Source organism: Solea senegalensis, linkage group LG14 (assembly GCF_019176455.1).
Source record: "Solea senegalensis isolate Sse05_10M linkage group LG14, IFAPA_SoseM_1, whole genome shotgun sequence".
Classification (NCBI taxonomy): domain Eukaryota; kingdom Metazoa; phylum Chordata; class Actinopteri; order Pleuronectiformes; family Soleidae; genus Solea; species Solea senegalensis.
The window spans coordinates 21,386,794-21,399,446 of NC_058034.1; the positions used below are offsets into that span (position 1 = coordinate 21,386,794).

The 12,653-nt window shown below is 43.0% G+C and overlaps 1 protein-coding gene across 9 annotated transcripts in view; it reads right to left on the reverse strand.

The window, feature by feature from the left end:
• The window catches only part of szt2 (SZT2 subunit of KICSTOR complex), a 99,703-nt gene that overhangs the window by 26,614 nt on the left and 60,436 nt on the right, over nucleotides 1-12,653 (reverse strand). For 8 of the 9 annotated variants that reach the window (XM_044044439.1, XM_044044443.1, XM_044044440.1 and 5 more), the window contains 3 exons: nucleotides 7,409-7,539; nucleotides 3,554-3,601; nucleotides 80-201 (listed from right to left, as the gene is read on the reverse strand). In XM_044044439.1, the coding sequence (XP_043900374.1) occupies nucleotides 80-201; nucleotides 3,554-3,601; nucleotides 7,409-7,539 (301 nt within the window). The remainder of the gene's footprint in view (nucleotides 1-79; nucleotides 202-3,553; nucleotides 3,602-7,408; nucleotides 7,540-12,653) is intronic. The other variant, XM_044044441.1, reaches the window with a different exon arrangement.

A 12,653-nucleotide genomic window follows, 5' to 3' on the forward strand; every position in this document is an offset into this window, starting at 1 on the left:
TGGAAAATCAGTCACAGCTAAACACAAACAGGATGCTCTGCACTTGTAGGGACTCTTGGATATCCATGTATCAAGTCACCTTTTTCTCCAGGACTCTGATGAAAAGGAACCTCTGGCGAGGAGCCAGTCCTGCACCGGCCTGACCCGGAGTGAACCAGTCACTCTGCTCCAGAGCCTCAAATCGCTGGAAGCCTTTATGAGCTGTGTGGAAGAGAGAGAAGGAGAGAGGAGAATCAAAGCCAGACAACAGTAACAACAGTAGCAGCAGCTGCAGCTAAAAACTAATCAAAAGAAGAACTTTGTACTTTGGTTCTCTGGATTCCACCAATGTCTGTGGATATTATGTCTTACGGTGAGAAAATGATGCAACATTGTGATTGAGCAAACATCATCTCTTAACTCTTTAAACTAAAAGGTGACAGTTGTGGTTGTAAAATTATCTTGTAATGTGATGTCAAATTTAAAAGAAAGCCATTGGGCAACAACTTCCCACAGATGTGCAGTTCAGTAATTGCAAAGCCCATGGCAAGTTGTAAGGGGAACTGGTGACTGGAAGGATGCTCCCACATCACAGGCTGGGCTACCCCTGAGCAAGGTACCCAATCCCCACTGTTCATTGAAAAGTGGACACAGCCATGAAGGCTACATCCAGTGCACTCTGAGTGCTGGTCCTAAACTCGGATTAATGGGTAGGTTGCATCAGGAAGGGCATAATGTGCAAAAATCTCTGTCAAATCATGTGTGCAGATCAGGTTTGTGTAGCTATTCTGTTTAGGACTTCCAGTCATTTGAACAGTCTAAACACAGCGTTGTCTGTAGCCTTAACCAAAACCAGAACCACAAACATGTCTAACCTTGGCCCCAAACTTAACCAGTTCTGCCTCAATAGGACCAGATTTTGGTCTCCATGAGGACGACTGGTCCTGACAAGGCCAGTGTTTATGACAGAAAAAGAGGTAACAAATGCAAGTTCCTCGCACAGCATGAGAGCACACACTGTGCACAATGTTCAGTGAGATAAAAAGAAGCCCAGAGTAACAGCTCAAAGCTAAAAGGAGTCACTGGAGCTGATTAACATCTCTTTTAATGAGTCTGTCACACACAGATCATGGAAACCAATGATGTTGAAAACAAAGCATCACTGTGTGCCTCAAGTTTGACATCAGAGAGTTTTGACTTTTCACAGCATGACTGTGAAGACGTTTTCTCGAACTGATGCGGACTTAGAACACATCAGGATACAGAGTGTTGGGGTGAAAATGAAACCCTAACCTCAGCGGTGACACAGAAATTAACTCTCAGGTTTATCAGTGTTTATCTGTTCAACGCGTTCTCATCCGAGAATGTCGTACAGCCAGGTTCATTCAAGGACTTTTCAATGACTTTCCAGGACCAATTCACACAAATTCAAGGACAGAATGTGCGGACACAGCTTAAGATGGGAGGACAACTTGTAAGAGCGTCTTCTTCCATGATGGCGTCCACTATGATTGATTTGACATGTGGTTGTCCTTGGGATCTTGAGTCAAAATCAAAGTCTTTGTCTTTGGTGAGACAGAGATGTTGGAATTTTCATTTCTCAGTCATCATGTCGTCATTTGCTCTCTCTTGCTTAACGTTACTCATTGTTCTGCACGGAATCTCACGTCAATGGTCGGAGAGAGAGACAGTGGACAGTCTCCACAACACCGCTAGAAATGATGACTCTGTTTGTCCTGCGTAGGCCTCGTCGACGTTCATCAAACAATGCAGAGCATGAAACAGTAGGTGGCGTTGTTACAAACAAGGGAGACATTTACCTAACTATCCACTTCATTCTTGCACAGAAATCAAGCACTTTCAATGACCCATGTCTGTTCAGGGTGATTTTCAAAAACTTTCAAGAGCCTGTGGGAACCCTGGTTTAAAATAACTGCTGCCACAAAGTTACTAAACCCAATGCTCGACTAACTCTCTCCACCAGAACTTTGGTGTCAGTCCTTGAATCGATCGGGTCACATTCTACCACCGGTTTATGGAGAGAGAGAAAATAAAATGTAATTCCATAGTTTCCAGACATTTTCTTTCTGCTTGGCAGACTGAGAGATTCTGTTCCTGAAACTGATGTGACGCGGACATTCAATCTTCTCACCACAGAAACATCCCTCTGTTAGAACAACAGAGACACTCAGTCCACTCTAATTGGTTAGTGGTGTTTCAGAGAGCACTCTGGCTGAGTGCACCAGCCTGTAGACATTCATTTCAAATAACAACGGCCAAAAGATCATTTTGGTCTCTTATCACTTTACTTGTGAGATCTGGGTTCTGCCGCAACACTAGTCAATTTACTTTTTCGTCGAAAAGTCGAATGAGAGGATGTGGTGTGCAAAATCCAGGGACTCTGAGGAAGGTTTAGATTAAAAAAAAATAAAAATACTGTAGCCTGAGACGAGGGGAAGTGTTTGGGGGTGAGTCACTCGTCGCCAGGCCAGCGACTCAGGCTACGTTTGTTTTTCATGCTGTCAAACATGCAACATCTTTTTGCCATCAATTGCCATCATCTCGAAAACTACAATGCATAATTTTGGTGTTTTTTTGTTGTTGTTGATTAGAGGTAGGAATCACAGGGTAACTCATGAAACGATATGTGACACATGGTCCACGATACCAATAATATACATAAGATACAACGCTAATCAATACATTGCTGGTAATCAATACAAGGTCTGTGTCTGTAAAGTTAAAAGTGTCGTAGCTTTCTCCATTATCCCGCTTTTTCAGCCAGATAACTTCAGCACAACTTCCCCCCCTCATTCATTTGAGCAGTGCTGCCATGATACAAACATTGACATTTGCCCTGGTGTACGGATTATCATATTGCACAAGGAAGGACATATAGAATATTTTTACCAAATTGATATTTTTGACCCACCCACAGCTCCTTCTCGTCTGTGACTCTGTGTCTCTGTCTTTCTCTCTCTCCAGTCAGACCAACTCTCCATCCACACTAAATCCTGTTAGATAAGGCTCACTCATGCGCCAGAACTGCCAATTTACTTCTCGGAAAGTTTGTCGCTAGTTGCTTTTTTGAAGAAAAAAAAGGTGCCACCAGGCGTCTGAAAAATCTTTATTTTATTTCCCTTTGTTTCCCCAAACTTGGTTCATTCTGTCTCTGCTGCTGTGATTATAAACAGCACATTGTAACCTGTATAATGTCGCCTTTTCCCTTTTTGGTGAAGCATTGAAGCCTGAAACGATGCTGTGTAGACGGGAAAACTTGAAAGACTGGTAACGTTTTGTTCCATTTCCATGTGGATTGGCCTTAATCCCAAATTGCGTGAATGTGTGAATAACTATGAAAGTTGTATATTAGGAAAAGCGCGTTGTAGGGTTGAGAAGCTTTGAGTGGTCATCAAATAAAGACCATTTACCATTTGCTATCTAACTCCAGCTGCTTCATTTGACAAATACATAGATATACACATATCACAAATCAGAGAGGAATACAAACATGTATATAGTAGTTCAAACATCCCATCAGCATCAATGTGTCGAGCCTTGAGGGCAAACTTACGTGTGAACCTATTAAGCACTGGGGTGTTTTCCTCATCTGAACTGTCTTCTGTAGGCAAACAGAGATGGTGCAAACAGCGAGGCGGCATGGGCGGCGACACACACACACACACACACACACACACATACATATACACATACAGTGAGAAAGAAAGGAATGTAAGCAGACACTTGCAAAAGTTAGAGACAGCTGCTAGCATGGACAGAGAAACACAGAATCAAAGCAGAGCATGGTGGAGGACTCGTAATGCTATAACCTCCTCGTCAATACTACGCACAGCTGTTAGCAACATGCTGCTACAAGGTGGTTATTTACCATCATAGCGCACACTTTTATACAGTTCAGTGGCGGTTGGTGCTCTTTGAAACAGGGGAAGCTCATTTCAGTTTTTGACTTAAACTATATTTGTTCGGTCTGTTCTACTGGCTTAATGTTGCTGCTGCCTCCAAATCACTTCCTGTGTGCAGTAATCAACAGTGTGTTAATGATGTAGTAATGTGACAATGAAGGAGACATGAAACTAAGAATTCAGAGCATATACATAAAGGAAAATAACGTAATAAATCGAGAGAGAAGTCTGGGCTCATTTTCTCAACCTCGTAAGTACAGGTAAGTGGAGTACCCCCCCCGATGGCCATTCAAGAGAATACAAGTTTGAGGCACTTCCACACTGCTTTTATTTGTTGAATAGACGATGTTTGATGACTTCATTTCCAAACGTGTGAAATTCAATTTGAGTGTGACAGTGTCATAAACTCTAAGTCCCATAAAGCCTTGTGATAAAGATCCGGTAACAAGGTTTTAAATTCAGCCACTTAAATTCCTCTAATGGCACTTCTAATGTGCTTCTAAATTATAATTTTTTTTAGTTTAAGTTTTTTAATGCAAAGTCATTTGATGAATTCAGCAGTCAAACACAGAAGGGAAAACAGTGACACTGCACAGCGGTCAGCAGTGGATTTTAAGGGACTGAATCATTTGAGTTAATTTATATTTCTACTCCAATATTTTCCCTGAACATCATGTATTTGACAGCTTTACTCAGTGATTACTTTTCCTTTTTATTAACGCAATTAAATCGTCTGTAAAATAACGATGTCTTCTTATAGACGGAAATTAGCTCCGACTTTTACGTCCCGCATCATCACACGACAGATGTAAAGGCAGGAGGTTTTCACACGAGGAGAACTGTCACACAAATAACAAGAGAGCATTTCCATTTTTAAATGAGCTGCCGACAGAATTCTATTAATAAAACAGACGGGACAAAAGAAAATAGCATGCTATATCACTGAAGTATGTTAGTTTATATGTTAGCACAATGTTTTCTACTTGAGGTAATAGCCCTAATACAACACTAAAATAAAATTTAAAAGGGTTTAAATATCTCTGTGTGTGAGCGTTTTCATGTAACTATAGAGGGAGTACAGTAATAATAATATACTTTGTCTATTAAACTGAAAATATGGGTGCAACATCTGTTTTGATCAGCAGTTAATCACTTTTGAGTGTTTTTCTTTGCTCTATGTCACAAAGAAATCATTAAAACTGAATCATTTTGAGGTTTGGGGAAACACAATAAATTGAATGAATTGCAAATTCGCCGGGGTGAAAAGAATCATGAGTTGCAGCCCTGTGACATTGGAAAATGTCGGTTTTTGTGAGTATATTCAAAGTACAAAGTACTACAAGCGGACAAAGTAAATTCAAGTAATTCAGTATTACAGCTCTTTTCCCAACCGCAGCTAATGATTATTTCCATTATGGATTAATCTGATGATTATTTTCTTCATTAACCAATGGATTGATTGAGTTGGAATGAAATAACAGAAAGCACTGTATTTTTTTTTATACACTTTGTTTTTCCAAATAACTCTGCATAATGAACCATATTAACAGTAATTATTTGTATGTCTCAAAAGTTAAATATTGTTTTGAGGGACATTATAATCACAACACGACTGAATAATCCCTGAGTTTGATCCTCACTCAGTGTGGAGATGATTCCACAACCGATTGATCAAATTTGTGCTCTGACCCACTTTGCTTTCTTAGCTTTTTCAAGATAACTTTTGTGTTTCTTCACAAGGTCAGATCAGGGTCAGTGGAGGTTGACTTTGAGGACCTGAGACTTGCTTGACTAACGTTTGGTAAAAGACTCGACTTAAGACTCGAGTAAAATGACTTGACTTGTGGAATATGTACATTTTCACAAGGATTGAGGGGTCACCCTGTAGCAACCGATAACGTAATAACGGGCAATAATGTAATAACGGGCAATAATGTAATAACGGCCAATAACATAATAATTTAAATGTAATAAAACCAATAACGTAATAAATTGCCAAAAAAGGAATGACGTTATTGGCAGTTTATTACATTATTGGCTGTTATTACATTATCGTAACAGTTCGCCAGTCCATCGCAGGGCCACACACAGCTAGAGACAAACAACCATTCACTCTCACACTCACTCCTATGGTCAATTTAGAGTGTTTACCTTATCCCCACATTGCATGTTTTTGGACTGTGGGAGGAAGCCGGAGAACCCGGAGCGAACCCACTCACACACGGGGAGAACATGCAAACTCCATGCAGAAAAGCCCTTGTTCCAGCCGGGGCTCGAACCCGGGTCTTCTTCAACACCGTGTGGCCCTACATTATATGTATTATATATTATATGTATAGTATAGACTTCTATTTTTAATATTTGATTGGTCAGTGCAGTGTACTGTGCAGTGTGTTGAGGCCAAACTTGAGAATGTCTTGTTTTTTGTTGTTTTTTTATGTTTGCATCTATAGCTGTGCCACCACAGTTGTCTCATTGAAATTAGCGAGAAGTGTGTGTGTGTGTGTGTGTTTTCCACACAGTCCGGCACTTACAGAACCTCACAGGTCCATTTTAATGTGTGAGACAGAAGCTCCTCTGATCAGCAAAATCTAAAGAGCCTTGTGAAGAAGAAGAAAAAAAAAAACGTGTCCAAACTGCAAAAGAGCTGATGGTGACGACGATGACGACGATGATGATGAGGCTACGGATGAGTCACACTGCTTCAGAGCGGAGCTGTGACCAGCTGTCCAGGAAACTCATAATGTTTGATTCTTCACAGAACTTGCACTGTTTTTATAGTTTTACACTCACAAATGGCCGTTTACAGGAGCATTGCATTTCCAACAGCAGTTTGTAAAAACAAACAGGAATAAACCTCGCAGGAGAGAATGAAGAGGTAAAAATCCTGTTTACCATAGTCATAGTTGGCTGGTCACTTAGTACTTCAAGTTGGGGATTTGCCTCTACATATAACTTTGCATTTAGATTGGAAAAAAAAAAGAACAACAAGCCATAATGGGCTTTTTCAGTCATGATAGGGCCCACATGTCCCCACGCAGGGAGTGCAGCAGTTCCCTGACCTCACTTGTGAACCCGCAAAACCTTTCCACAACCGTTCGCCTTAAGAATTTAAAAAATTTAAAGAGCTTTTCTGTGTGTTTTTACATTGAGGTAACACATTTTCGCGACAAAGACATCTCAGCTAGCTAGCAAACCAAAGACAGAAGAGTGGGAGCAGGTGAAGTTAGTCACAAGTGATTGGTAAACTGCTGATAAAGCTCGCTAAGGGTTTTTTCCACGTGCTTTCTACCACTATTTTCTAACATAAATATAATGTGGGAAGAGGAGCAGCTCTGTATTGTGATCAGTAACACTGGCTTTTAAGCTAAGAACATGTCAAAATGGCTGCTGTTCAAAAGGGTTAGCCATCAAGGGTTCCCATCATGGAACATTTTTTTATACTATAATACTAATACTAAGACTATATATATACTATAATATGAACATGAGACTTCAGCTCTTACCTTGCTCTGTGCTACACTGCCACTGATTGAAGTTGCGGCCGATGAGAATAAAGCTCCTCGTCGTGTCTGGACGCTGACTCAAGTTCTGGAGTTGAGCAAATGGGACAAACATGTCTCCAGATGTGGGACAACTGCAGAGGTTTAAGAGATGGAGGAAACAATTATTGCGATGTCAGTGTAACACAACACACTGCTAATGCACTGCTCTGAGATACTGAGGACAAAGTGAGGACACAGCTGTAAGACTGTAAATAAAAAAAGCACACAAAGGAACATAATGGCTGAAAAAAGCAGCTGTAATTGTGAGGAAAATCTACTTAGCATGGTCAGACACAAGTAACGCTATAATGAGTATGTGCCTTCACAGAGTAACTGCTCTAGGAACACCAGCTGGCAAATCGATCGAACTATCAAGTGAGTTTTTTTTTAGCTATTTTGCCAACTAGCAATGTATCTAGCTATCAAGCTAAAAAGCTATCTATTTACCTAATCTGTAAAGCTATTTTGTCAGTTAGCAATTTATCGAGCTATAAACCTACTTTGTCAGCTAACAATCGATTGAGCTATCAAGCTATTTTGCCAGTTACCAACCTCTCTAGCTACCCAGCTCCTTTGCCATCTATCTATCTGTCTGTCTGTCTGTCTATCTTGCAATCTATAGTTATCTAATTATTTTGACAGCTAGCATTCTATTGAGCTATAAAGCTATTTTGCCAGTTAGCAACCTATTTAGCTATCCAGCTCCTTTGTCATCTATCTATCTATCCATCTATAATTCCTGCAATAAAAAACACAACAAAAAATACAATTTGCAACATGAATAAAGTGTAATAAAGCAAGAAGCTTGAAAAATTTTTACTTAAATTTAATTACAACCCTATTGACAAGACAGTGCCACAGTTACACTGAAAATATTCAGTTTTTATGTAAACAAGGGCCAAATTGCGCCGCGGATGGTCGCCTCGGTGTGTTGGTGCGCGTTGTTTTGTCTTGTTTTGTGTTTTAACTCCGTTTTTTGCGATTCTACCCGGAGCTCTTTCACCAGAGAAGAGCTCATGAACATCAGGGTAACAACACCAGCGGACTTATTTCCTACTTTTCTTCTCCCCACACTGGAAATTTTGGACATTATGGTCAAAGGTGTGCTCACCTTTGTCCACGCAGTGAAACGCCGGAGGAGAGGGAAACGGGCCGGTGCGCTCGTGCGTCTTCGCCAGCGCGGATTACGCACATCGCTACCGGGAATATTTCTCTCTAATGTGCGTTCACTGGCCAATAAACTGGATGAATTACAACTGCTGTTGGGAAAAAACAGGGACTTCTATTCATCGGCTGTTTTGTGCTTCACGGAGACGTGGCTGTGTGGATTAATACCGGACTCTGCGCTGCAGCTGGCAGGCTTCCAACTCTACAGAGCGGACAGAGACACGGAACTTTCCGGCAAAACCAAAGGTGGAGGAATCTGTTTTTACATCAACAGTGGCTGGTGCAACGACGTGACAGCGATTCAGCAGCACTGTTCTCCTGACCTGGAATCTTTCATCATAAACTGCAAACCTTTTTATTCACCCCGTGAGTTTGCTTCATTCATTCTGGTCGGTGTTTACATCCCACCGCACGCCAGCGTGCAGGACGCACAGCGCATGCTCGCCGATCAGATACTGTGTGTGGAGCGGATCAACCCGGACTCTTTAGTTATTGTCCTAGGCGACTTTAACAAAGGAAACCTCACTCGCGAACTCCCCAAGTACAGACAGTTTATTAAATGCCCGACCAGAGAGGAGAACATTCTGGATCACTGTTACACCACAGTCAGGGATGCTTATCACGCTGTCCCCCGTGCTGCACTGGGACACTCTGACCACGTCATGGTCCACCTGATTCCTGCTTACAGGCAGAAACTAAAGCTCTGCAAACCTGTAGTGAGGACATCAAAGAAGTGGACCAGTGAGGCTGTGGAGGATCTACAGGCGTGTTTGGACTCTACTGTCTGGGATGTATTCAGGACTGCTACAAACAGTCTGGATGAGTACACAGAGGCTGTGACGTCATACATCAGCTTCTGTGAGGACTGCTGTGTTCCATCATGCACTAGGGTGAGTTACAACAATGACAAACCCTGGTTCTCAGCCAAGCTCAGAAGGTTAAGGTTGGATAAGGAAGAGGCCTTCAGGAGTGGAGACAAAGACAGATTTAAAGAGGCAAAGTACAAGTTTAGCAAGGCGGTGAAAGAAGCTAAACGACTGTACTCTGAGAAGCTCCAACACCAATTCTCAGCCAACGACTCTGCATCTGTCTGGAAAGGGCTTAGGCAGATCACCAACTACAAGCCTAAAGCCCCCCACTCCTTTAACGACCAACGCCTAGCCAACGACCTGAACGAGTTCTACTGCCGCTTTGAAAGACAGAGGGACAGTCCTGAAACCATCCCCAACAACACCTCCCAACTCCCCCAGCTCCAGTGTTTCACCTACACCTCCCCCACCTCAGCAGGGGCCTGGGCATCTCCACCAATGCCCACCTTAAAGGTCCCCCCCTCCACGGTCCCCCCCTCCACCTCCCCACCCACCTCAGTGTTGACTCTTTCCATCCACGAGAGGGACGTCAACAAACTCTTCAGGAAACAGAATCCCAGGAAAGCAGCTGGTCCGGATTCTGTCTCCCCATCCAGCTTGAAGCACTGCGCTGATCAGCTGTCTCCAGTGTTCACAGACATTTTCAACACCTCATTGGAGACATGTCACGTGCCAGCCTGCTTCAAGACCTCGACAATAATCCCTGTTCCCAAAAAGCCAAGGACCACAGGACTCAATGACTACAGACCCGTCGCCCTGACCTCTGTGGTTATGAAGTCCTTTGAGCGTCTTGTGCTTTCACACCTGAAAGCCATCACCAACCCCCTCCTGGACCCACTGCAGTTTGCCTACAGAGCCAACAGGTCTGTAGACGATGCAATTAATCTGGCCCTCCACCACATCCTCCAGCACCTGGACTCTGCAGGAACCTACGCCAGGATCCTGTTTGTGGATTTCAGCTCTGCCTTCAACACCATCATCCCGGCTCTGCTCCAGGAGAAGCTCTCCCAGCTGAGCGTGCCTGACTCCATCTGCAGGTGGATCACTGACTTCCTGTCTGACAGGAAGCAGCATGTGAAGCTGGGAAAACATGTCTCCGACTCACAGGTCATCAGCACCGGATCCCCCCAGGGCTGCGTTCTTTCTCCTCTGCTCTTCTCCCTGTACACAAACAGTTGCACCTCCAGTCACCAGTCTGTCAAGCTCCTGAAGTTCGCGGACGACACCACCCTCATCGGACTCATCTCTGATGGTGACGAGTCCGCCTACAGGTGGGAGGTTGACCAGCTGGTCACTTGGTGCAACCGAAACAACCTAGAGCTCAACGCTCTAAAGACAGTGGAGATGGTCGTGGACTTCAGGAAGAACTCAGCCTCACCTGCACCCATCAACCTCTGTGACTCCACAGTTGACACTGTGGATTCCTTTCGCTTCCTGGGAACTATCATCACCCAGGACCTCAAGTGGGAGCTGAACATCAGCTCTCTCATCAAAAAAGCCCAGCAGAGGATGTACTTCCTGCGGCAGCTGAAGAAATTCAACCTGCCAAAGACAATGATGGTGCACTTCTACTCCTCCATCATTGAGTCCATCCTCACCTCCTCCATCACCATCTGGTACGCTGCTGCCACGGCCAAGGACAAGGGCAGACTGCAGCGTGTCATTCGGTCTGCAGAGAAGGTGATCGGCTGCAATCTACCATCTCTCCAGGACCTGTTCGCCTCCAGAACTCTGAGGCGTGCAGGAAAGATTATGGCTGATCCCTCCCACCCCGGACAGAAACTCTTTGAGTCACTCCCCTCTGGCAGGAGGCTGCGGTCCATCAGGACCAGAACCTCACGCCACAAGAACAGTTTTTTCCCGTCTGCTACTAGCCTTATCAACAAGGCCCGGAGACCCCCCCCGACACTCTGACTCCTCACACTCCTCCTCTGCCTCTACATGTCACATTATCATTACATCCTTTTTATGCGTTATATTAACGTCATTACTGTGTTCATTACTGTGAACTTTGCACTTTGCACTGTTACTCACTTCTGCCCAGTCATACTGCTCTTTACTGCTCTTTCTGCAGTGCTCTTTTTCATCTTTAAAAACATTTATATACTGTGTATATATACGTTTACTGTTTACTTTAGAAAATTTTGTATGCTTGTTATGCGCCAATGACACCAGAACAAATTCCTTGTATGTGCAAATCGTACTTGGCAATAAAGCTCTTCTGATTCTGATTCTGATTCTGAATTCAACGAGCCGCCGCCTCTTCAGTCTCATCCACAAGATCATTACTGTGCTTAGTGAAATGTCTCTTCTATCACTTATCCAGGATTACAGACAAACACAAATACTACTTTGGCACAGAGTCAGAAACATTTTTGCGAAAGTGCACTTTCCTTGTTTACGCAGTATTTACTAATGAGCAAGATCCACTTTTGCTCTTGCATTATTTTCAGTGGTTCTGTTTTTACATTTTTATTTATTTATGTCTTGTTTTAGAGGACACAGGAGCATGTTTATCTCACTCTTTTTAGTTACTTACTTATCGACTTATTACCATGTTTGTCACGTCTGTGCAGTCTCTAGGATGTTGTTGAACTGGTATCCAGTAGCTGTCATCACATAATCCCGCCATGCTACACTCAGAACCAAAACAACGCCATTTTGGCAGGAACACAATCATGTTGTGTGTACAAATTCCAAGTTTCCCCTTAAGTGCCAACCAGGAAACTGAATCTGGATGCAAACGTCAGCATCGTTACAGACTCCAACACTGATTAACTGTGCTGTGTAAGTGTTCTCTGGAGTAAAATGAGGGAAAAGTTTATTAGAAAGTCAAAGATGTATAATCATGCTGCAGGTCTGGAATAATGTCCCCTCCGGCTGTTTCCATACATGGGTGAAAAGCACCTGGGGGTGTAATTAGGATGAGATATATTCAATTTGTCAGATTGTGCGATATATTACTCGATCTCTAAGGATTTTTAAGTGTGCAGTGAGCTCACTCTTAGAACTTAAAAACCTGCACTGGATAATTTTCGGAAGCTTTTCCTGCCAACATGGCTGTGTTTGTGAAACAAGTGGATTAAAGAGTAATGCGATGTACGGAGCACTATTTTTTTGGTTATGGTTGACTGTAGTGTTGATATAACATGTGCTTTCTACAGTGAGTT